General features: G+C 42.5%; 1 protein-coding gene and 2 long non-coding RNA genes across 5 annotated transcripts; 1 reads left to right on the top strand and 2 right to left on the bottom strand.

Annotated features, from left to right (window-relative positions):
* Positions 1–3,091: 3,091 nt before the first annotated feature.
* LOC144270313 (uncharacterized) lies at positions 3,092–6,349 on the bottom strand. Of its 2 annotated transcripts, none has more exons than XR_013347140.1 (2): positions 4,038–6,349; positions 3,092–3,546 (listed from the first exon to the last, which is right to left on the bottom strand). It is a non-coding gene; the product is annotated as an uncharacterized LOC144270313 (long non-coding RNA). The 2 variants fall into 2 exon arrangements; XR_013347141.1 differs by having other exon boundaries at positions 4,689–6,349.
* Positions 6,350–7,250: 901 nt separating this feature from the next.
* On the top strand, positions 7,251–11,588 carry BRS3 (bombesin receptor subtype 3). Its single transcript, XM_077826742.1, has 3 exons — positions 7,251–7,684; positions 10,182–10,533; positions 11,193–11,588. Exons 1-3 carry the CDS (start codon positions 7,251–7,253, stop codon positions 11,586–11,588), a joined length of 1,182 nt encoding a protein of 393 aa, XP_077682868.1.
* A 6,115-nt stretch (positions 11,589–17,703) lies between these two features.
* LOC144270310 (uncharacterized) lies at positions 17,704–23,521 on the bottom strand. Of its 2 annotated transcripts, XR_013347138.1 has the most exons (4): positions 23,428–23,521; positions 22,176–22,423; positions 20,323–20,578; positions 17,704–19,679 (listed from the first exon to the last, which is right to left on the bottom strand). It is a non-coding gene; the product is annotated as an uncharacterized LOC144270310 (long non-coding RNA). The 2 variants fall into 2 exon arrangements; XR_013347137.1 differs by having other exon boundaries at positions 18,560–19,679; positions 22,176–23,434.
* Between the last annotated feature and the right edge of the window lies 1 nt (position 23,522).

The raw sequence follows: 23,522 nt of genomic DNA, 5'->3' as shown, positions 1-23,522 counted from the left end.
ATCAGAAATTCAAACAGCTTCCAATCCTCCCTGCGAACAATCAGTTGTATTGCAGAAGGAGAGTAATCAATTCCAGTGAGATTAGTGTAACCACATTTTGCCAATTCAACACGTAAAACACCATTTCCAGTTCCAATGTCAAGCACAGAGCTGTCTAGAGGGATCTTTTGTTTTTCCATCCATCTGAATAAACGAATCATGCTTTCGTCTCCAAACTAAATTTCCCCAGCATCTCCACTCTCCTGAAAAATCTGTAATTCACTTTCATATGCAGCATCCCAGTGCTCTTTGGTCCCCAGGGAAGAGGGGCCGAAGTCGGGCCCCAGCCCCGGGAAGTGAGGGGCAGGCAAGCCTCTCCTTGACAGCTCTCACTGAGGATGTACGAAGCTGGTAAATATCTAAACTGTGTATAGAAAGAGCAGACCTAAGCAGAAAAACTACTGCTCAAATTTGGCATACTCATGTAAACTGGGGAGGAAAGCTGTACTATGCAACTACCATACATTAGAGATAAATAAAGGCAAGCTAAATGTGTCCCCATATTCCCAGGTAACATTGGTTTTTAAATTGTAAATATTATGGAATTGACCTGATCCAAAACTCTGCATCAGAACCACTCCCCCCTCACCAAATTGTGACAGCTGGATTTAGATCCAGAGTCCAGATCCTTGGCTTTGGCTGAGGAGCACACAGTACAATTTGGGAGTGTGTGAAAAGAGGTCTTTATACCCTCCTTGTGCTCCCTCTTCCGGCATTGCTTTAATTTGTGCCAGCTGTTAGCAGTCCCGAGGGGTCAATATAGCAGCTGAGGACTGCCAGAGTGCAGGGAAACCAATCATATACCTCCTTTTCACTGAACATGCCCCCTATGCTAGCTGCTGGAAGAGGTGGTAGTTTAGGAATCTCAAAGCCACCAGAGGATCCCTTACGCTGAAGTGATCTTCCCAGGGTCACCTCCATCTGCTTAGGTTCAACATCCTCCAATAATGTGATGCCGAGTGGTCAAACTGCAGAGGAAAATCTGGGCCTTAGGGTACGTCTACAGTACAAAATTATTTCGAAATTATTCTATTCGAATTTTTGGAAGCGATTTTATATATTCGGTCTTGTGTGTCCCCACTAAAGCGCTTGAATTCGGCGGGGTGCGTCCACAGTACCGAGGCTAGCATCGAATGTAGGAGTGGTGCACTGTGGGAAGCTATCCCACAGTTCCCGCAGTCCCCACCGCCCATTGGAATATTGGGTTAAGCTCCCAGTGCATGACGGGGCAAAAACATTCTCGCGGGTGTTTTTGGGTGTGTGTTGTCAGTCGCTCCTCCCTCCGTGAAAGCTATGGCAGACATTGTTTCGCACCTTTTTGGCGTGCAGATGCCATACTGCTTTCAGCAGACGGTGCAGTACGGTGCGCCGCTTCTCTCCTGGTACTATGAATCCACCTCACATTTCCTCTCATCTTTCTATGTAATCTCTGTAAGTATCAACTCTTTGTCTTCCTCATCAACCGCTTCCGCTGCCAACTCTGCTCAGCCATCGTGAACTGAGCAGCACAGCTTTCGCTGCCAACTGTGCTCTCCCACTCTTGCTGCGCTACCGAGCTTCTCCACGTTGTCTGTCCTGGGCTCCCACCTCCGTGAAAGCTACAGAAGACAACCATTTCCCTTCGGCTATCGTAAACCGAACAGCACTTCTTCCGCTGCCACTCTGCTCTCCTACGTTTCACGCCCTTTTTCCAGGATTACCCGGGCAGGTGCCATTGCTACGGAGCCCGCTCAGATCTCCGCTGCAGTTTTGACCATTGTAAATACCTCGCGCATTATCCAGCAATATGTGCAGTACCTGCAAAATTGGGCAAGGAAGTGACAACAGCGCGATTACTATACTGATTAGGACATGGACACAGACGTTCCTAGAAGCATGGCATGTGGCAATTGGGAGATCACGGTGGCGCTGGGCCAGGTTCATACCATGGAATGCTGATTCTGGGCCCGGGAAACAAGCACAGACTGGTGGGACTGCCTAGTGTTGCAGATGTGGGATGATTCCCAGTGGCTGCAAAACTTTCATATGCATAGGGCCACTTTCATTGAACTTTGTGACCTGCTGTCCCCTGCCCTGAAGTGCAAAGACACCAAAATGAAAGCAGCCCTCACAGTTGAGAAGTGAGTGGCCATAGCCCTGTGGAAGCTTGCAACGCCTGACAGCTACTGGTCAGTCAGGAATCAGTTTGGAGTGGGCAAATCTACTGTGGGGGCTGCTGTGCTGCAAGTGGCCAACGCAATCATTGACCAGCTGCTATCAAGGGTAGCGACTTTGGGAAATGTGCAGACCATTGTGGATGGCTTTAATGCGCTGGGGTTCCCTAACTGCGGTGGGGCGATAGACGGAATGCATATCCCTATGTTGGCCGGGGCGGCCAGTACGTAAACTGCAAGGGATACTTTTCCATGGTGCTGCAAGCACTGGTGGATCACAAGGGACGTTTCATCAACATCAATGTGGGATGACCAGGAAAGGTGCCTGACGCTTGCATCTTCAGGAACTCTGGTCTGTTTGAACAGCTGCAGGAAGAGACTTACTTCCCAGACCAGAAAATTACTGTTGGGGATGTTGAAATGCCTATAGTTATCCTCGGGGATCCAGCCTACCCCTTAATGCCAGGGCTCATGAAGCCGTACACAGGCACCTTGGAGAGTAGTAAGGAGCAGTTCAACTATAGGCTGAGCAAGTGCAGAATGGTGGTAGCATGTGCTTTTGGACATTTGAAAGCGCGCTGGCACAGTTTACTGACTCGGTTAGATCTCAGCACAACCAATATTCCAATTGTAATTGCTGCTTGTTGTATGCTTCACAAGATCTGTGAGAGTAAGGGGGAGACATTTATGGTGGGGTGGGAGGTTGAGGCAACTCGCCTGGTGGCCAATTTCGCACAGCCAGACAACAGGGCGATTAGAAGAGCACAGCAGGGCATGCTGCGCATCAGAGAAGCTTTGAAAGCCAGTTTCATGACTGGCCAGGATACAGTGTGACAGTTGTGTCTGTTTCTCTTGAAGTTACCTGCCCCCTATATATATGAAAGGAAATAACGTCACAATTGTTTAAAAACCTTTCTTTATTATTTGTTGCACAACACATTGAGAGAAATCAGAAGGTAGACCAGGGGGGAGTAGGGCGGGAGGAGAAGAGAAGGACAAGTCCAGAAACCAAATCAAAATTTCGGATATGCCAGCTTTCTGCTGCTTGTGCAATCCTCTGGGGTTGAGTGTGTGGGTCCCTGTAGCCTCCCTCCGCCCCGTGTTCTTGGGTGAGGAGGCTATGGAACTTGGGAAGGAGGGAGGGCAGTTATACAGGGGCTGCAGCAGCAGTCTGTGGTCTTGCTGCCTTTCCCGCATTAGATCCACCATACAGCAGAGCATGTCAGTTCGCTCCCCCATGAGCTTGACCATAGCATCCTGCCCGCTCTCATCGCACACGTACCTCCTCTCTTCGTGTTCATTTAACGCTTTACAGGACTCCACAATTGTTTGCCTCCACACATTCAGCTGGGCCCTATCAGGAGGAGAAAAAGGGAGAAAAGGATACATTTTAGAGAACAAAGGGGGCACTCTTTCTCAGTGAAACAGGCAATTCATAGTATACAGTACACGTTCTTTCTGTACAAGTACAAGGTCGCATTTTGCCTCTTATACTGAAGTGCCTGCCACTCTGGTGTGAGTAAGCCATCACACACAGCTGGGCAACAGAATTAAACTTGCAGGCAGCCATGGTAAGCCCTAGGGGCACGCGGGGTTCTGCTTCTTCCGCGTTCATTTCAATGCTTTCAAACTGCCGGTTCTCCTTTCCCATAGCAAGCAATGCCTGGTGGGTTTGCCATATAAAAGGAGGGCCTGCAGTCTCTCTGGGATGATCGCTTCATACATCACCCACCACGTGGCTCCAATGAGGCTCTGAGCAGGGATGAGCCCTTTAAACTAAACGCGAACAGCCCAGCACAGCTGGGTTTCCCCCCACCGCATGGCTCTGATCAAGCTCTCACTCACCAGAAGTGCCTTCTCCAGGGTCATGGTCCGGGAGCCCACCTTGGGAGTGTGGGGAGGCTGTTGGCTCCAGCGTTAAGACTAGTTCCTGGCTGGGGGGGGGGGGGGGGAACGGATTCCCCACTTGCTGCCCGTGCACTGTCCTCCTCCTCTTCGTCCTCCAATAACTCATCCTCCTCGCTCCGTGCAACTCCCCCCTTGTAGGTGTCTACGGACAGTGGTGGCGTCACCCCCCAAAAATGCATGCAGCTCATGGTAGAAGTGGCATGTATGGGGCTGTGACCCAGAGCACCCGTTTGCCTCCCTGGCTTTTCTGTATGCTTGCCTGAGCTCCTTGATTTTTGTACGACACTGTGTCCCTGGAGTAGCCTCTTTATGTCATGGCCCTGGAGACTTTAGCGTACGTATTTGCATTTCTTTTTTTGGAATGTAGTTCTGCTATAACAGATTCACCTCCTCAACATGCGATGAGATCCAGTACCTCCTGTTCAGACCACGCTGGAGTTTGTCTGCGAATCCGGGACTGCGTAGTCTCTTGTGACGGTGGACTCTGCATGGTCAACTGTGATGGTGGACTGTGCTGATGGTCACCTGTGCTGATGGTGACCAAACAGGAAATGAAATTCAAAAATTCCCAGGACTTTTACTGCCTACCTGGCTAGTGGATCAGAGTTGAGAGTGTTTTCCAGAGCGGTCACAAGGGAGCATTCTGGGATAGCTCCCGGAGGCCAATAACATCGAATTGCGTCCACAGTACCTGTAACCCGGAACTTTGATCTCGATTTTAGCGCTACTGAGGTGGAGTACAGAAATCGGATTAAAGAGCCCTTTAAATCGAAAAAAATGGTTTGGTCGTCTGGACAGAATCAGTTTTATTTCGAATTAACTCGGCTAATTCCAAAATAACCGCGTACTGTAGACCAAGCCTCAGATTTTATTTTGTCTGCTCCAATCTCTCTAGTGGGTCTGAATATCGTGAGACTTTGGGGAAGTTCATGTCTGGATTTATACCTTAACGCTGCATCGTGGGCCAATCTTGAATATAATCCCAATGTGAGTTACAAGTTTATCTCAGCTAAATCCCAGTTTTAGGTACACACATCTGGTTTCATTCTCTGTGCTATTCTAGTAGATGTTCAACAGTTTGTGGATTGTATTTGTCCCCCAGTGAATAAAAATAATGAAAGCAATTAGTTCCTAGTGTTTGGAGATACATACTCCTCCTTTACAGGGAATCTAAACATTTTACATAACTATGTGACATTAAGCTGTCACAATGTGCTACAGTTGCAGCACTCCATATTAAGCATAATGTGCACAACTATGCCGGTGTGGGTGGACAATATAATCAGGCCATCTTCAATGGCACCTAAATTTGTGAGCAGCCTACACACTGTACCCATACAATGGGACTCATGAGGGATGATTGTGATAAGAACTTATTTACTAAAAAGAACCCAATAAAGGGTCCTAATTTGAATTTTTGACTTACATACTTTTTATGTATCCAGGACCTGTTTTTCTATACAGACTCGACCTGTGTGTATCCTGCATGCCCCTCTAATCTTTGAATGTCAAATATGGCATAGTGGTGAGTGCAGATATTTTGGCTCTCACACAGAAAAATCAGGAGTTTCCTGTATGGTTTTAGGATCTGATTTTTTTTATTACTTTACATGGAACAAGCTCAATTTATGCTAATTGGATTTTGTACTGAGATCCAGCAAATGCCCTCTATCAAAAATTCATATTGTATATATATTAGTGGAGAGAAATAGACAGTGATTCAAAATATGGATGCTGTAAGGCTGCGAATGAAGGAAATGTCCTATTGTCTAACAGCTAAATAAGGGAATGTGGAGAAAAAAACTCCAGAAACAGATCTTTGCCCTTAATCATCCCTCCCTTTCCCAAGCTGAGGAAAAAGAGAGTTTTGCCTGCTTATATTAAGGGTATATTTGACCCAGTGGGTCCAATTCCCAATATCTTGGGGATGCAAGTCAATGAGGTCATCTCAGAGCAGAATTTGGTCCATAAATAAAATTTGACTGTTAACTGCCTAATCCGGGATACTAAGAACCACAGCACCAATAACTTTGAAGTAGTGTAACATAAAGAAAGCTAATAAGTTACTGTTCTATCAAATTATCTGTTATCAGTTCTACCATCTACATGCTCAAACAGTTTGTAGATTGTATTTGTTAACCAGTGAATTAAAAATAATTAAAGAAATTAGTTACTAATATTTGGAGATACAGACTCCTCCTGTATAGGGAATCAAAACATTTTCCATAACTATCTGGCTAAAGATCTGTATTATCAGTCCTACCAGTCATATCTGACAGGTATATGTGTGATCACAAAATAACAGGCCTCAATTCTGCAACCCCTTATATATCTGCTTAACTTTAACCATGAGTCGTTCTAATGAAGTCAATGGGATTGCTCAGGTCAGTAAAATTAAGCACGTGTGTAAGCATTAGCAGCAATAGAGCCATAGTTTGCTGCCCTAAATTGTCTTTTGGCAGCCCACGGGATTACTGTGCTATACCTGAATTTGTCCACATTTCTGTAGGGCACTGATCTAAACAATAGTAAAAATCAACACAGCTTCATAACTCTATATCTTTTCCTACAGATGTTCATTATCTGTGTTTCAATACATTTTTATTAAATATTAACACATGCTGCGGAGCACTATGTTGATTAGCAGACTTTACACTTACCTATAATCTCTTGAAAACTGGAAAGGTTTCCTATATAAGTAGTACAGGGTACATTTCTTTTGTAAAAATATTTTAACAAAGCCTTAAGGAATATTTACTAGGTAATATGCAAAAATACCTGTTTTAATAATAATAAAAAAGCATCTATTCACAAGTACCTCAATGAAAAAAAAAAATGACTGCAGAACATACCTTTAAGAACCCATTTTCCTCTCTTTTCCTCCTCCCTCCCCACCTTCAGTGGCTGAAAAGCCAATCAAAGAATTCTCCACCTCCCACCCAGTTCAGTACTGGATCTGGGTGCATTATCACAATCATACTTTGGGACTTTCGAGTGGTGAAAGAAATTAGTTAACGCACTAAGGAATCTTAATTTCAAACATAATTCTATACCTTTTAAATGGTCTTTCTTGCCGACATGCTACAGGTTGAGAATTAAACATTTCTCATCAGTTTCAACTCAGCCTGGATAGAAGACACATTTAAAGAGATGTCTCTAGCACACTGGCATTCAGCTAATCAGACTTCACATGCATCGGTCAATATTACAGAACAACTGAGATCTATCACTGACAATGATATTGTAGATCAAGGATGGACTGAAGACTCCTTTCCAGGATTAGAAATACTGTGCACAATTTATGTTACATATGCTGTAATCATTTCAGTGGGTGTCCTTGGAAATGCTATACTCATCAAAGTCTTTTTCAAGATTAAATCAATGCAGACGGTTCCAAACATTTTCATAACCAGCTTGGCTTTTGGAGACCTGCTTCTTTTGTTAACCTGTGTGCCAGTAGATGCAACACGCTATATTGTGGATACGTGGCTCTTTGGAAGAATTGGCTGCAAGCTGTTATCTTTTATCCAGCTAACTTCAGTTGGAGTATCAGTGTTCACTTTAACTGTTCTCAGTGCTGACAGGTAGGTCTGTAGCAATTTGGTTTGTCAGGAAGTACTTGTGCATTAAGACAGAAATGAATAAAAAGGGAAGAAGCTAACACTTTGCATTAATTTGTAATACTTAGTCCTTGGATAGATAAATATGATGTTAAATGTTCCCATTAAAAGCTAGATGATTTTTTCCAGTAATCAGTAAAAATCAACTCCAATTTGTTTAAGTTAAGAGATCAATATTCTCTGAAAGTGTAAAAGAATTCTTTTTAATGAAGTGAATTTTAAAATAATTTTAAAAAATAAATCTGACCTTTTATTAGTTTTAAGTGATGTAAGAAAGACATTTTTCCCTCTACTGAATCAAGAAAGATAAAAGGCTTACAGCAGGGAAAAGATAGTTTGTATATTGGTGCTACCTAGTGGTGTACAGAAGTAGTCAATGAGGATGAACAACACATCCTCATGTGAAAATGACTAAGGACAATGGGAATCCTTCCATTCACTTCAACGGGCTTTGGATCAGGCCTTAAAACTCTAACTAAATTGACTGCCACTTAGAGGTAAAAGTGTCTACATATTATTTTAAATCTTGCTCTGTATACATGTGTAACTGTCCTGTATGAGTGTGACCTGGCGTGTGATCACAAGAACACAGTGGGAAACAGATATTACACTGATTTTCCACTGAATGCATCCGATGAAGTGAGCTGTAGCTCACGAAAGCTTATGCTCAAATAAATTTGTTAGTCTCTAAGGTGCCACAAGTACTCCTTTTCTTTTTGCGAATACAGACTAACACGGCTGCTACTCTGAAACCAGATATTACACTGTAGCCTATCATTTTAAGTTCTATGCACTTCTGTACAGATTGTTTTGCACAAGGAATCAGTGCCAAAGTTTTCTTTTGCCTGGTCCAAAAACATGAACAAACCAGCAGCAATCAAGGAATGGCTTGAAAATGGCAGGAAAATAAACATCCCTGAACTTATAAAGCCCCTTGCGAGCAGACTAGCCCATCTGGAGTAGCAAAATGGTCAGTTTCCCATTCCCCCCTCATTCCAAGTCTGAGAGCTTCTTGGTCCTTCTCCTAGGCTGAACTAGACTGGAAGGAGCACTTCATCTTCCCTTCAGGTGCCTTCCTCTGCCTTTTGTTGCTATGTCTACCTCAACAAAACTTTAAACCCTTTCATGCTTACCTTTAATGTGGGGCATATGCAACTCCACACAAGGTCTTCATATTACATATCTTTGTAAATTCCTCATTTACCTCCCCTTGTGCACCCATAATACAGAATATACAACTCCACCCCCAGTCCCCCCAAATATTAACTTTCACACAAAACCCCTCCAAACACTAGATGGCACCTCTCCTCAGCATAATTTACAAAGCAAACTGAATTTGGAGTTTGCAGGCCAGTCTATTTTGGAAAAAGAAAAGGAGTACTTGTGGCACCTTAGAGACTAACCAATTTATTTGAGCATGAGCTTTCGTGAGCTACAGCTCACTTCATCGGATGCATACCGTGGAAACTGCAGCAGACTTTATATATACACAGAGAATATGAAACAATACCTCCTCCCACCCCACTGTCCTGCTGGTAATAGCTTATCTAAAGTGATCATCAGGTTGGGCCATTTCCAGCACAAATCCAGGTTTTCTCACCCTCCACCCCCCCACACAAATTCACTCTCCTGCTGGTGATAGCCCATCCGAAGTGACAACTCTTTACACAATGTGCATGATAACACTCTCCTGCTGGTGATAGCCCATCCGAAGTGACAACTCTTTACACAATGTGCATGATAATCAAGCTTGATTATCATGCACATTGTGTAAAGAGTTGTCACTTCGGATGGGCTATCACCAGCAGGAGAGTGAATTTGTGTGGGGGGGTGGAGGGTGAGAAAACCTGGATTTGTGCTGGAAATGGCCCAACCTGATGATCACTTTAGATAAGCTATTACCAGCAGGACAGTGGGGTGGGAGGAGGTATTGTTTCATATTCTCTGTGTATATATAAAGTCTGCTGCAGTTTCCACGGTATGCATCCGATGAAGTGAGCTGTAGCTCACGAAAGCTCATGCTCAAATAAATTGGTTAGTCTCTAAGGTGCCACAAGTACTCCTTTTCTTTTTGCGAATACAGACTAACACGGCTGTTACTCTGAAACCAGTCTATTTTGGAGATACTGTATGATCATTCTGGGAGAGGAAAGTTTCAAGACAATTAAAGTCAATAGGATATAAGTACATGCTTAAAGTTCATCCTTGAGCTTCTGCCTTCCTTATAGAGAGACTAGCATCACTTCAAAACACAGAAGAACAAATGCATAATTATGTATATATCTAGCATTTTAAAAACTAAAACGGACCAAATTCACCCCTTTAAATTCCCAAGACAATTATGTCAACCTCAGTGGAGATATATCAGGCATGAAGTTGTCCCCACAAATTTAAATTATTGGTGCTCAAGACTGATGTTACTGCATTTTTTCTAACACTATGATGTTGGTTGTGTTTCTAGGTACAGAGCTATTGTTAAGCCCTTGGAACTGCAAACATCAGATGCAGTTCTGAAGACCTGCTGTAAAGCTGGCTGTGTTTGGATTGTCTCCATGATATTAGCAATCCCAGAAGCTGTATTTTCGGATTTATATTCATTCAGCAATCCTGAAAAAAATGTATCTTTTGAAGCATGTGCCCCTTATCCTGTATCTGAGAAGATACTGCAAGAAGCTCACTCTCTAGTTTGCTTTTTGGTGTTCTATATTATACCGCTAGCTGTCATTTCTGTCTATTATTTTCTTATTGCCAAAACATTGTACAAAAGTACATTCAACATGCCAGCTGAAGAACATGGTCACGCCCGTAAACAGGTAAGGAAGGATCACAAACTAGGGTGCCAGCTTATAGAAGTCTAAGCATACTGGCTGAAATCCTAATTTAATTTGAGTGCGAACGTTTTACATATACAGTATACACAATAGACAAGTAACAAGCCTAGGTAAAGTGCAGCCTGTATACACAGGCAGCAATAGCCCTGATTCAGCAAGGCATTTAAGCATGTGCTTAAATACTATTGATTTAATTTTAAGTATGTGCTTAAATGCTTTGCTGAATAGCGATGAATTATGCTTTGCTGAATTAGGGCCACACTGCATTTAGGAGCTATGGCACCTTTCACTAAATTCTAAACACTGAGGGACGGAGCCTGCATTAGAATGCATTAGTTAACGTGTTAACATCACATCCTTAAATCCTTGTCTAGATGAGGCCTCAGTGGGTTCTATCAGACCAAAGGGTGGGAGAGGGAGTTTCATAGTCAGATGTTCCCAAGTGAAAATACCCTGTCCAAAGCCACAAAAATGTATGGGTGAAAATGAAAATGCTTTAGTTTCTGCTTTGTTTCCATGCTGACTTTCAATACTTATCGTATGTAGACTGATTTTTATTAAGGGTCTCAGAGCCCTCCAGGGAGTAGCATAATACATAAATATGTATTATTAATACTAGATATGCAATTATTTTTTCCTAGATTGAATCCCGAAAGAGAGTGGCAAAAACAGTGCTGGTGCTAGTCGGTTTGTTTGCCCTCTGCTGGCTGCCTAACCACATTCTCTATTTGTATCGATCTTTCACCTACCACTCTTCTGTAGATGCCTCTGCCTTTCATCTTATAGTCACTATTTTCTCCCGGGCTTTGGCCTTCAGCAATTCCTGTGTCAATCCCTTTGCTCTTTATTGGCTGAGTAAAAGTTTCCGGCAACATTTTAAAAAGCAAATCTTGTGTTGCAAGGCAAGGCTTCCTACACGGCCTCCCACCAACACACCTACCAGAGCTTTGTCAGCCACAGGCAGCACAAATGGCTCAGAAATCAGTGTTACTTTGCTAACAGATTATAGTGTCACAAAAGAAGAGGAGAGTGTTTAGTTCTTCGATCATGGAGAAGAACCAACATCATGCATTTCCCAAGATTCTAGTGCACCAGGACCCTGCTAGGAGCTGCAAGTAAACAAAAGAATGCATCCTTTATACAGTCTGTGAAAGCATCTTCAGCAGGACGTCTTAACATCTTCAATTATACAATGGAGAAATCACACCAGTATGTGTGAGGAAAAGAAGAAACACAACTGATGTAAGCTCAGTCAAGAGGATAGTGCCTATTCCCCGGGAATGCTATGCATCCTTTCCATATGCCTGAGGTTTCTGCACCAAGCTGACAAAGTTAAGCTCAGTTAAACAGTTAAACTCACTTGAGCTGCAGGACTATTTTTGTACTGGCTCTGTGTTCAGAGAATTAGAATTGCTGTTATACTCTTGGCCACAGAGTAGTGACAATGAGCGCTGCCTTTTGTTGAGTATTTATGTTGTCTTTGATGTTTTTTAAAATGGAAGCAGCTCTCCACAGAATGACAAACCAGAGAGGTTTCTTATTTTGTCACTTTCCTTGCACCAAATATTAATGCTCAAAACTTTGGAGTGAAAGTTTAGGGGGAGGTTATTATTTTTCATAAACTGAAATTAAACCATGCTGAAAGTTGTAGCACGATGCTGAGACAGCACTAAGCCGTGGTCTACACTACAAACAAATGTCAGTATAACTGCGTTGCTCAGGGGAGTGGAAAATCCACCCCCCTGAGTGACGCAGTTATACCAACCTAGCTCCAAGTATAGACAGTGCTATGTCAGCATGAGGGCTTCTCCTGTTGTCATAGCTACTGCCTCTCAGGGAGGCTGAGTCCCTATGCCAACTGCAGAAACTCCCGCATCGGCATAGGTAGCACTGTCACTACCGTGCCACAGTGGCACAGCTGCAGCACTGTAAGTGTAAACAAGCCCTAAGAATCAGAAGCTTTAGATCCTATTCCATAGTCTGCCACTCACTTGCTGTGTGACTCTGGAAAGTTGCTTACTGTATGGCCTGATTTTAAGAGGTCTGAGCTTCTACGCTCCTAACTAAGTCAGTGGGAGCAGCAGGCACTCACATCTGTTAAATGGGGATAATCACACTTACTCACCTTTGCAAAGTACTTTGAGATCTATAGATAAAAAAGTCCTATAAAAGGACTAAGTGTTATTATTTAGCATTATATTGATCAAGGGAGGAAAAATCAATCTACCCTATCAACTCAATAGTCAGAAAGAGCTAGAATAAGTGCTGGAAGTTAATTTACTTTATAGCAGTGGTTTTCAAACTTTTTTTCTGGCAACCCAGTTGAAGAAAATTGTTGATGCCCCTGACTCAACGGAGCTGGGGATGAGGGGTTTAGGGTGCGGGAGGGGCTCAGGGCGGGTGCAGAGGGTTGCGGTGCGGGAGGAGGTCAGGGCTCTTGGCTGGGAGTGCAGGCTCTGGGGTGGGGCCAGGGATGACAGGTTTGGGTGCAGGAAGGGGGTCCAGGTTTGGGAGAGGCTCAGGGCTGGGGCAGGGGATTGGGGCACAGGGTTGGGGGGCAGGCTTACCTTGGGTGGCTCCCAGTCAGCGACACAGCGGGGGTTCTAAGGCAGGCTTCCTGTCTGTCCTGGCACTGCAGCCATGCTGCACTGCGAAGCGGCCAGCAGCAGGTCCGGCTCCTAGGCAGAGGCACTCAAGCAGCTCCGTGTGGCTCTCGCCCATAGGCACTGCCCCCCACCAGCTCCCATTGGCCAGGAACCGGCCAATGGGAGTGTGGAGCTGGTGCTTGGGGTGGGGACAGCGCATGGAGCCCTGTGGCCCCCTGGGCCTAGGAGCCGGACCTGCTGCTGGCCGCTTCCGGGGCACAGCACGGTGTCAGAATAGGAAGGGACTTGTCTGCCTTAGCCAGGCAGCACCACCGACGAGACTGTCAATGGCCCGGTCGGCAGTGCTGACCAGAGCCACTGTGACCCAGTGCCTTACATTCCGTGACCCAGTACTGGGTCTCGATCCACAGTTTGAATACCACTGTTTTATAGTAAGTGTTAGATTTTTGTTTTCCAGGTTATTAGAATAAGTTTCTTTCATAATGGAAGGTCCCCTTGCTCTCAAGTCAGTTGACCTTCTAGATGAGAGACATACATGCCAGACAATAATGGCTGTAGACAAGCAGACTGTATAGCACTGAAAAGTTCAATATGACTATTGGCATGGGTCAGCTTCCCTGTCAGGGAATGCTGGGAAGCCAGCCTTCCTGGCTCCGAGAGTTACAAAAGTCCTGGAAGACAGACATTTTATGAAACTTCTGAGACCTGAACTAGAATTTTGCTTTACAGGAAATGAGTCAGGAAATCCCAATGGACCTTCCATTGTCCAAACTGAGGAAACAGAATTTCCATCTGAATAAGAAAGCTGGGGAGGAACTTATAGAAGAGAGACTATAGTGTAGGTGTTAGTTTGACAAAATTTGGTATGGGCAGGGTGGAGAAGTCATTTTATTTCCTAATTAGAAGGAAAATTAACTGTTGAAGATGCAACACGTTTGAGCGGCAATTACTTGTAGTGCCCCTAGCAATAGTGACTGGTACGTAGCAAAATGGAACACTGAATAAGGGGAACATAAAAGTGCCTTCAAGTCATGTTTACCCTCCCTTGCTAGTCCTGCGCCAAGCACAGCTTGGCTGGAGCAAAGAATCAGGGCCCATGTACCTTGAACGGCATTTAGATGCCTCCCTTCCCTTTGCCTCTAATAGGGCTATGGGATAGGCCTACAATTGATAAATAAACCACACAAATATGAACAAACTTTTAGCTTCATGGAGTTGAACATGGGGAACTTTAAACAAAAGAAAGCATTCTTTCCTCACCTAGAGTTTGCGTTTAAATTCCATACTTTCATACCCCCCATTTCTGAAGGGCCTCTGGAAAGTGAATTTGCCATGTGTTTCCAAATTTTAGACACTTTCTCTGCTGACGGCTAAACTTTAAAGTATGTAATCTTTGGGTATTCCTCATAACAGCCCCTAGAAATGTCAGCTTCTAAGATTCACTATTTTCTTGTTTTACATTAGTTACTTTTTGCCTTCTTTCAGACTAGTAGCCGTGTTAGTCTGTATCCGCAAAAAGAAAAGGAGTACTTGCATGCATTCGATGAAGTGAGCTTTAGCTCACGAAAGCTTATGCTCAAATAAATTTGTTAGTCTCTAAGGTGCCACAAATACTCCTTTTTTTTTTTGCCTTCCGTATCTATTGTTCTAAATGAGCTAACTTGTTGCTATTGTATGCTTTTATAAACGTATGTTTCCGCTGTACATTGTACATTTGACAGTTAGGAATCAACTATATTGCAGGCCATGACAGGACCTAACCATTCCATCTGTCAGTGAATGGGATGTAGGCAGTTGTGCATAGTGCTTGAAGCAGGAGTTAGGCCTACTGGTTAGAGCAGGAGTCAATAGCCAGGGTCAGAACCATACGCTGAGGCCAGATGCCAGAGCCAAAGGTCAAAGCCAAAGTCAGAAATTGGTGCCAAATGTCAGAACCAGGTTACCTGGAGGCAAGGCAGGAGCAGGATTGGGTCTGAGGCACGTGCTATCATAGCGATGGGCAAATGCTCTGAGCAGCCGCCAAATTGCTGGGCGTAAGAGCTGGTCTGTGGACTCTTCCCAATAATCAGGCAGTCTACTACAGGCCAGCTGCACTCATTAGGTTGCCCAGAGACTGGCTCTGCTGCAGGCCCAGATTCTTGACACCATCATGTAACACACTATATGGTTTTATCGTTCTACCTTTTTTCAACAATAGTTATATTTGCACTCTCATGATACATCACTCTGATACAATGTATTGGTTAACATTTACTTTATCTGAACAATCTGATGTTACTACTCAGTCTATCCACCTAACAATCCATATGTAATGAATAATATCTCTCTAGGCTACCAACATTAGACATAGGGAAAAGGGGTTAAGGCTTCGTTGGCAATCTTTTCCTAATGTTTCTTTCTAGAAAACAGATTATGAGTGAAATTCAGCCCTGGGTAATGCGGATCTAAATCTACTCAAATTAAGGCTGTGATGCCCACTTACACCAGCACTGAATGTGATTTAGAAAAGAACTGTAACATGATGGAGTCTGGATTTATAATGCAAATTCATATTGAGATAGAGAATATGCAAAATATGTAAAAACAAAAAATAATTGAAAACTAGGGGCTCAATCTTGCAAAGCCTTACTTGAGTAAGTGCTACTAATGTAACATGAAGGCTTGCAGGATGGGACCATATATTATTTTATGAATGAGATATATCCCCAGGTTGCTTTCTTTTGCATGTATGTAAGATATAATTTAATCTAATGATGTTTTAATTTGCTTGGGCACATTTTGTGCACATTTAATAGCCTCGTTAACTATAAAGGCCCCAATTCAGCATAGGACTTATTAGGATTTAAGAAAGTGCTTAGATGCTTTGCTAAATCAGGGCCAAAGGATTTCTTCAGGCTGAAAAGTATTATTCAGCTGAACTTAAAACAGTCTAGCCTCCAGTAAAATAATTCCAGTGTCTCTTCACTTATCAAGGGGTTCCTTAGTTAAACGACCCTTGGCTCCAAATCCTGACTTTCAGTTTTGTGGAACTTGCTTGTTGCATTTGCATTATTTAGTAATTTTGACATAATATTTTAAAAATATATTTATATGTTTAAACCAAAAAGTTTTTTAAAATGACAGTCACTACAATATTACTGCTCTTTAGGTGTTGTAAAAATTACCCGCTTGAATGAGTAAAAGTGTAGACATGGTTAAAAGAACTGTTGCTAACATGAATATTATCAGTATTTCAATTTGTGTTTATCATAATGTAAGATACTGGCTTAGGACTGAAATCACCTTTCAATCAGAAAAGCAAACCAAATCATATCAAAGCATGCATGTATTGTAAGAAGCTGAATCTCTGGCAAATAGAAATGCTAAAGTTATTTCATAAAAATCACCAATTTTTAATTCTTTTTCTTTTACGCTTCTCAGAAAAGAGTCTTATTTTACTGTAAGTAGTTTAACATGGGCTGCCTGCTGACAGTAATGTATTTCTGCTAAGCATATTACAACTAAAGAATAAACTAAAGTTGCACACAGCTAAAGTGTTTGTACATTTCAATCAGTGGTACTTATTCAAAAGAATACAGGCTCGATGCAATGGATGATTTTTGGCTCTGCAGCAGATGCTCTATTCAGCAGAAAGGTAAACTATTTCATGGAAGTCATTTTCTTTGTGAATATGGAGAATATTGGCCTGAATTTTTAACATACTGGGCTGATACTGTCATTTTTATGCAACTTAGATGGCCATTGAATGTAATTGGAATCTTATGTGCATAAGGACTACAAGGTCAGCCCTAGTGTAAGGCACAACCAAGCGTAACCTCTCTGCAAACTCAAGAATGGCCATTTAGATTTGCCCAAAGGCATTTTCCTTTAAAAAATATTCTGAATTCTCTGTCTGATTACTAAAGGGTGAAATCCTGTGGCCCCATTGAACTAAATGACAAAATTCCCATTCACTTCACTGGAGCCAGAATTTCACACTGTATTTTTACTAACTGTCACATTCAGAGCACTAATAATCAACTCTGAAGAGCTGGGAACCCCCTTTTATCAATGAACGGAGTCACAGCCAGCCACCAAATAATCATGGTGCAACATCTTAACATTGTTTTGTAATATTTCTCTCATGATGCTGGTTTGAGATGACACACCTCATCACACATTGATGCAAAGCACTGATGCAAACGTTGTAAGATATGTGACTCTCTGAAACTCCCTTCAATAAAACATAAAAATCTCCTCTCTCTTCACTGCACCTTTGGCTGCTGTCAACTAACCAGGAGATTGAAATGCAAAAGTTAGCACACAAAGACATCTGATCTCTTCTGGGGAGCTTTAGGTAAATAAACTAATCAATGTATTATACTATATATTTCACATTTAACACACGTATACTTGATGTATACTTGAATGTGTGGTGTTTTGTAAAAGTTTTATCTGAATGAGTTTGGGATGGCTGAAGTACTTACGAATCAATTGTACAGGTCATCCAAAAATCAAACCTTATATCACAATATATTCTCATGCATATTGTTTAATAGCACAGATTTTAAAGAGAAATTATTTTAGAGAGTTTTAAAAACAATTTATTGATACTATTCTAATATGTTTCTGCTTGTAAAATGAAACACCATTAGTACAATAAATCCAACAGCAGTCTATGAGAAGGAAAACGTATTTATAACAGATTTCTGAAACCTCTAAAATAGCTTTTCTATATATAATAATGTAGCAATTTGCAATCTGCTATCTCATGAGCTAGCAAAAGTACTGTGTTCCATTGTAAACTATCCTTGATGATTCAGGATATTGGATTTTAAACCCATCATTGCTCTAAAACTTAATACTGTGTGTTCTGTGTCTTAGGCCAGGACAGGGGAAATCCATGTTTGGGGAAAGAAAAAAACATTTTTAAGTGGTATCTCTTTGAATTTGCTGTGCGGTTGGAAGTGGTAGTAGTAATCTCAGTTGAGACAGATTGGGCTGCTTAAACTGTCAGCCAATTTATCACATGGTTCTGCAGTTTATCATCACTGGACATTATTACCACATATAGTAAGCCAGTGGATGTTTTACAGCTGTAACATATATGATACGGATAATGTCCTGCATTCAATAAGTAATTACTTACTAATAAATTACAAATTGTTTCATTTTATTCAACTCTTTTAGAATATATCTGAGAACAGACAACTGCATGGAAATTAATGAGACGAAATACAAAAAGGAACATCACAATTTTCTGAAGCAGCATGTGACAGCTGAAAAACCAGTTGTGTTTTGGCTTTCATTTCCTTGAAAAGCATGCTACACATCATACAATGTTGTAATCCTAACAGCAAAATACTGTAATACATATCAGTCAGGTGGTCAATGCTAGGCTCTATTTAATTTTTTAAAACAGAATAGTCATATATGATTAAAAATGGGGACAAACAAGTATATGTTTCCTACGTATACCTCCTGTATGTTGGCAGGTTGCAATTTCAGCAGAAGATATGCTCTTTGTTTTGTCCAATTAAAAACAGCTAGGAAGCCTGTGCTGGCCAGCCAGAAGGAGTGCAAGATAAACTAAAAAAATAAATGAATAGAAGTTTGTTCCGAGTCATAAATGAAGAGGAATTTAAAATTTCACATGTAATGCTCATAAAAAATGTACTGTTAGGTCTAGATACTGAAGTCCTTTAATTATTCATTGACCGATTACATCAGAGAGAGCAGGGAAAGCATTCCTCACACTGCCCTGCCAGCAGGCCTAAGCCTCAACCTGGAGGAATCATGTTTATGTGTGAGAGGATAGTTTATTTTCCACACTTATTTAATGCTTGGTCTCTATACTGAAATTGACAACAGTGGTGCTAATTAATGTAAGATGTGGGGTGGTACTCTGATGTGGACATTTATCGACTGGAAACTGAACTGACACTACTGAACAGGCCATCCAACAGGCACATGATGGTAACTTTTGGACATGTACTGCCTGACTTTAAGAAATGCTGAGCACTGGCAACGTATATTGCTCAGCACTTCTGAGAATCAGACTCTTAATGATTTGGGATGGTCTCCTACTCTGCCCTGAGGTGGAAAGCTCTATTAACCCATTACCACTTCCCAAGTCATCCAGTCCTCCATAAATATGAGTTAAATACTTACTGTATTTGCCAAAGGTACTGATATGGGAAACTCTGTTACACACAGATCTGATAAAACAACCAAAGCAGTATAAAATGTAAGCTGTATTCTCTTCACAGCATTCAGAGACATTACTTTGTATTGATGTTGTTTCCCCTCTGCCTCCAAACAAACATCAGAATCAGTTTTTGTAAATGCTGACAATAATCTGATCTCAGTTACTCTTCATTTTCACCATTTTAACTGAAGTCAGAATCTGGATCAGCAGATGTCAAATTCCCTTAACCGGATCATTGTAGTTCTTCCTTCAACACTCTAATTTAGGCTGTGCTGAGCATTCTGGATTAAAACAACACTTCATGGAAACAGCTTTTCCTGGCATGTGTGCTGATGCTTTTATTCAAAGATATGAAAATAAAATTTAGGTTAATGAAAAAATTGATGTTAATTTTGCGAGCTTTGAAACAAAAGTAACTCAAATGCCTCTCTAGCTGTCAGTTTGTAACTGATTGTAAAACAGTCTTTGGACCACTATCATCATAGCTCTGCCAAAAGAAAATTCTTGAAAGATGTCACTAACTACACATTGGATGTTCTTTGTATACCAGCCAGGGATTACTGAAAGTCTATATTTATAGCTGTAGCAATCTTATATGACAGTCTGTTGACTGGCAAATTAACTGATCTCTGTCTCTCCTCAGAGCTTTACTCTGATTTTACTACCATTCCAGTGTATATGACAGTAAAGATATATTTGCTCCTAGAATATTGATTTCCAAAAAGCTTCTAGACTGCATACCCTTCCCATTATAGGGTAAAAAGTTTGTTTTGCAACTGCAGCAATCAACAGTTGCCAAGCCGTAAGGATTTGTTCAACTATGTTTTTATTTAGAAGAAGAGTTAAAATAAGTTATATAAATACTTCAATTTTGTAGTCCTAAGCCAAAATTAATGTAACAAAAGTCAACAGAATATGCTTTCTTTATAATGCACATAAAAACGTTTTCTAGTCATATTCTTTTGCAAATAAACATACTTGCAACTCAAAAAGTCTCCCGATCACCTTCTGAAAAATCACTAGATGATTTGGTCACAGTTTAGGGCAACTGCACCTGCATTCCCCTTCCATGGTCCAGCAACGACACCCATTTTTAGACTTCTGGCTCCCAGCTGTCATCTCTCTTGGGTAGAGACCTATGTCTCTTTCCCTTCTGATCGGGGGCTGCACACTTCCCTGTGTTATTGCCAGCAAGTCAGACTGCCTAAACACGCTAGCGTCTGTGCTATTGCCTCTGAAGAGAGAGCAAAAACAGCATAATTGCCCTCAATTAGAAGTTACCACACAGCTCTTTCTAAGCAAGCACATTTATTTTCAAGGTTGAAAGCATTACAGAAAAAAAACCACATTAAAAACAACAAAAGAATGTACCCACATGCTAATAAGCTTACCAAAAATCAACAACTCCAGAAGAGTGTGTGGTAGCAGTCAGTTCTTCAAACCCCACAAAGGATGGGTTTTTTTGGTGGTTATAAGTTCATAACAGCTTTACTTCATAACAAGCATGCTCATGCATAGTATTTCTGTGGTGCATTAAGAACTTTATCATTAAATGTTGTGCTTTATTAACCAAGTAGATGACTATTACTCTACAACAATAATTATAATAATACTGATACAGCATCCCCATCTTCTCCACAAATGCACTGAGAACATGACAAATGGAATTAAAATACAATAGACACTGATGAAGAATTAACTAATTTCCCACTTGAGTCAGTCTCTGGTACTGTCATTAAGAAAGCAATCTTCACCCATTAAAAACCAATTTAAAATTCAGAGTACAAATTTAGTAATTTGCACAGCACCAGTATAGCTTTTTGAACAGTGAGCCAAAATACATTCTCTAGAAGCTGTAAATACGAATAACTTATACTATTCTTTGATTTCTAAAAAGCAGATATTTGGGAGACAGTAAAAGTATTTTAGAAGTTTCAGCAGGGGACACTTCTGGAAGAGGGGAGATTTGGTCATGTCCTCTGCTCCAACACCTGAGGCAACACAACATTTTGAAGCAATACCAGTGTATAGTCTTATCTTTTTTTGTTTAGTCCTGCCAATAAAACATTATGAAAATGGGCTTTCTATCAAATGGAAGATGGCTGCCTGCTCACAGAAAAACAGTGCAACACCAGAAGTAGGAATTATTGTTCAATTCTAGTATATTTTGATATTCTTGAATGATCAATGGCTATTACATCCATCATTGACTATTAGCCAAAATGGTCAGAAACGTAACTCCATGCTCCGCGTATCCCTAAACCTCTGAGTGCCAGAAGCTGGGACTGGACAACCAGGGATGGATCACTCAATAATTGCCCTGTTCTGTTCATTCCTTCTGAAGCACCTGGCACTGGTCATTGTCGGAAGACAGGATACTGGGCAAGATGGACCACTGGTGTGACCAAGTATGGCCATTCTTATGTTCTTAATGATACACTGAAACACTAAAGAGCAAATTTATAAAGGCGTGTCTGGAAAGTTAGCTGCTCAATTCCAATGAAAGTAAATGAAATGGAGCTTGAAATGTCTGAGAGAAATCAGCACTAGACACAAGATCCACAACTTAGGCACACTATAAAGCAAATAGGAAGCATCTTTTTGTACCAAGTTGTAGGAACTTAAATCCAACTTCCACTGCCAATGTTCACTGTGTTCCTGAATAAGTTTTAAATCTTTTGCTGATGCTGCCTACCATATATACTGATGAACTAACCAGGATGCATTGATATTTTCTGCATAAATGTGACAGTATACACAAAACACATTTCCATATTGAGAGTATAAATGTAGACTGATAAGATAAAATAATATGAAACTGTATTTCTTACCTTAGTGAGCATTAAGATGGCCTCCACTATCCTTTGAAATGAACATCAGGCAGGTGTGAATGAGAGACACGTGAAGGCCAGTCTTGATTTCGATGGGACTATCGGGCATCCTTTGAGCTAAACCAGCTGCACAAGTCTACTGCCCATCAGCGTATGCTTCTACTGCATGAGTGGAGAGATTCCTGCGGAGGAATCACTAACACGGCAGTGTGCTGCTGCTATCATTCAGAAAAACTTTGCGAGTCATGCTGCCAAAGTGCACAGTGGACAAGATAAACAGTTAGCATCATGGCACAAGAGCAATGGCAGCAGCATGACGGCATCTCAAGAACACCAGGATATCACCACTGGGCATGCCTGAGGGGGCCATATGTGACACACAGCCAGGCTAAAATGATGGCCCACAAGGGATTAGGACATAAACTGCAGCAATGGGGCCCAAGAGTGGCAAAGGAGATGGCCTGTGCTGAAAGACCCTGTGGCAGGGCAGACCCTAGTGAGTAGACCCCACGCAGAACAAAGAGGACCAGGACAGACTGTGGAGAGGGGGAGAGGAAGGGCTTGCCTGCCCGGAGCAGGTACCAGGGTCCCTTTCCCAAAGCTGAATGGAGCAGGACACAAGGTCAGTGGTTCCCCCATCTTTCACTAAGGCAACCCACCAGCTGCACTTTGCCTTCTTTCACGCCCCACCATTACACATTCACACTTCTCTGCCCTGCTCCCGCCCAACAGTGAAGCCCTGGGAAGCGAGGGGGCTGGACAGCTCTTTCCCCCCACATTCGCCCCACAGCGGCAGCCTGTCCCGCAGGGCTGGGCCCGGCTCCCTGCCTCGCCGTCCAGTGCAGGTCACCGTGCTGCTGGGGTTCGGCCTGGCCGCCCTCCCTCATGACCCAAGCAGCACCACAACATCCTGCACTGGGTCAGGCCTAGGGGGGTGGTGGGGAAAGGGGCACTGCTATGGGATGGGATAGGATGGGCTCCCCAAGAAACGATGTTTGCCTAGGGTAGGAGCCAGTTAATCCAGCCCTCAACTGGTCTGGGACCCATCTAGAACCTTCCCAGGCCCCGCCCTTGAGGAAATACTGCGCTAGGCCACGCCCCAGGCGGGAAAAGAAGCCACGGGCTGCCTGCTCCCAGGAAGGGGCCTATCGCTCTCTCTGTGCCTCCCATTGGCCCGCAGCTGACCACGTGCTGGCCCAGCCCTTGCCCGTTGGCTCCGTTGAGCACGACCATTCCTTCCACCCATACCCACCTACACTCGCTCAGAATGGTTCCTCCCCTCCCCTCCCTTCCGGGGGTGGGGCCGGCGGGAGGCAGAGAAGTCACTTCCGCTCTTGCGCACTGAGA

Source organism: Eretmochelys imbricata, chromosome 9 (assembly GCF_965152235.1).
Source record: "Eretmochelys imbricata isolate rEreImb1 chromosome 9, rEreImb1.hap1, whole genome shotgun sequence".
NCBI lineage: Eukaryota > Metazoa > Chordata > Testudines > Cheloniidae > Eretmochelys > Eretmochelys imbricata.
Note: the sequence above shows the minus strand (reverse complement) of the source record. Positions and strands in the feature narration are given on the sequence as shown.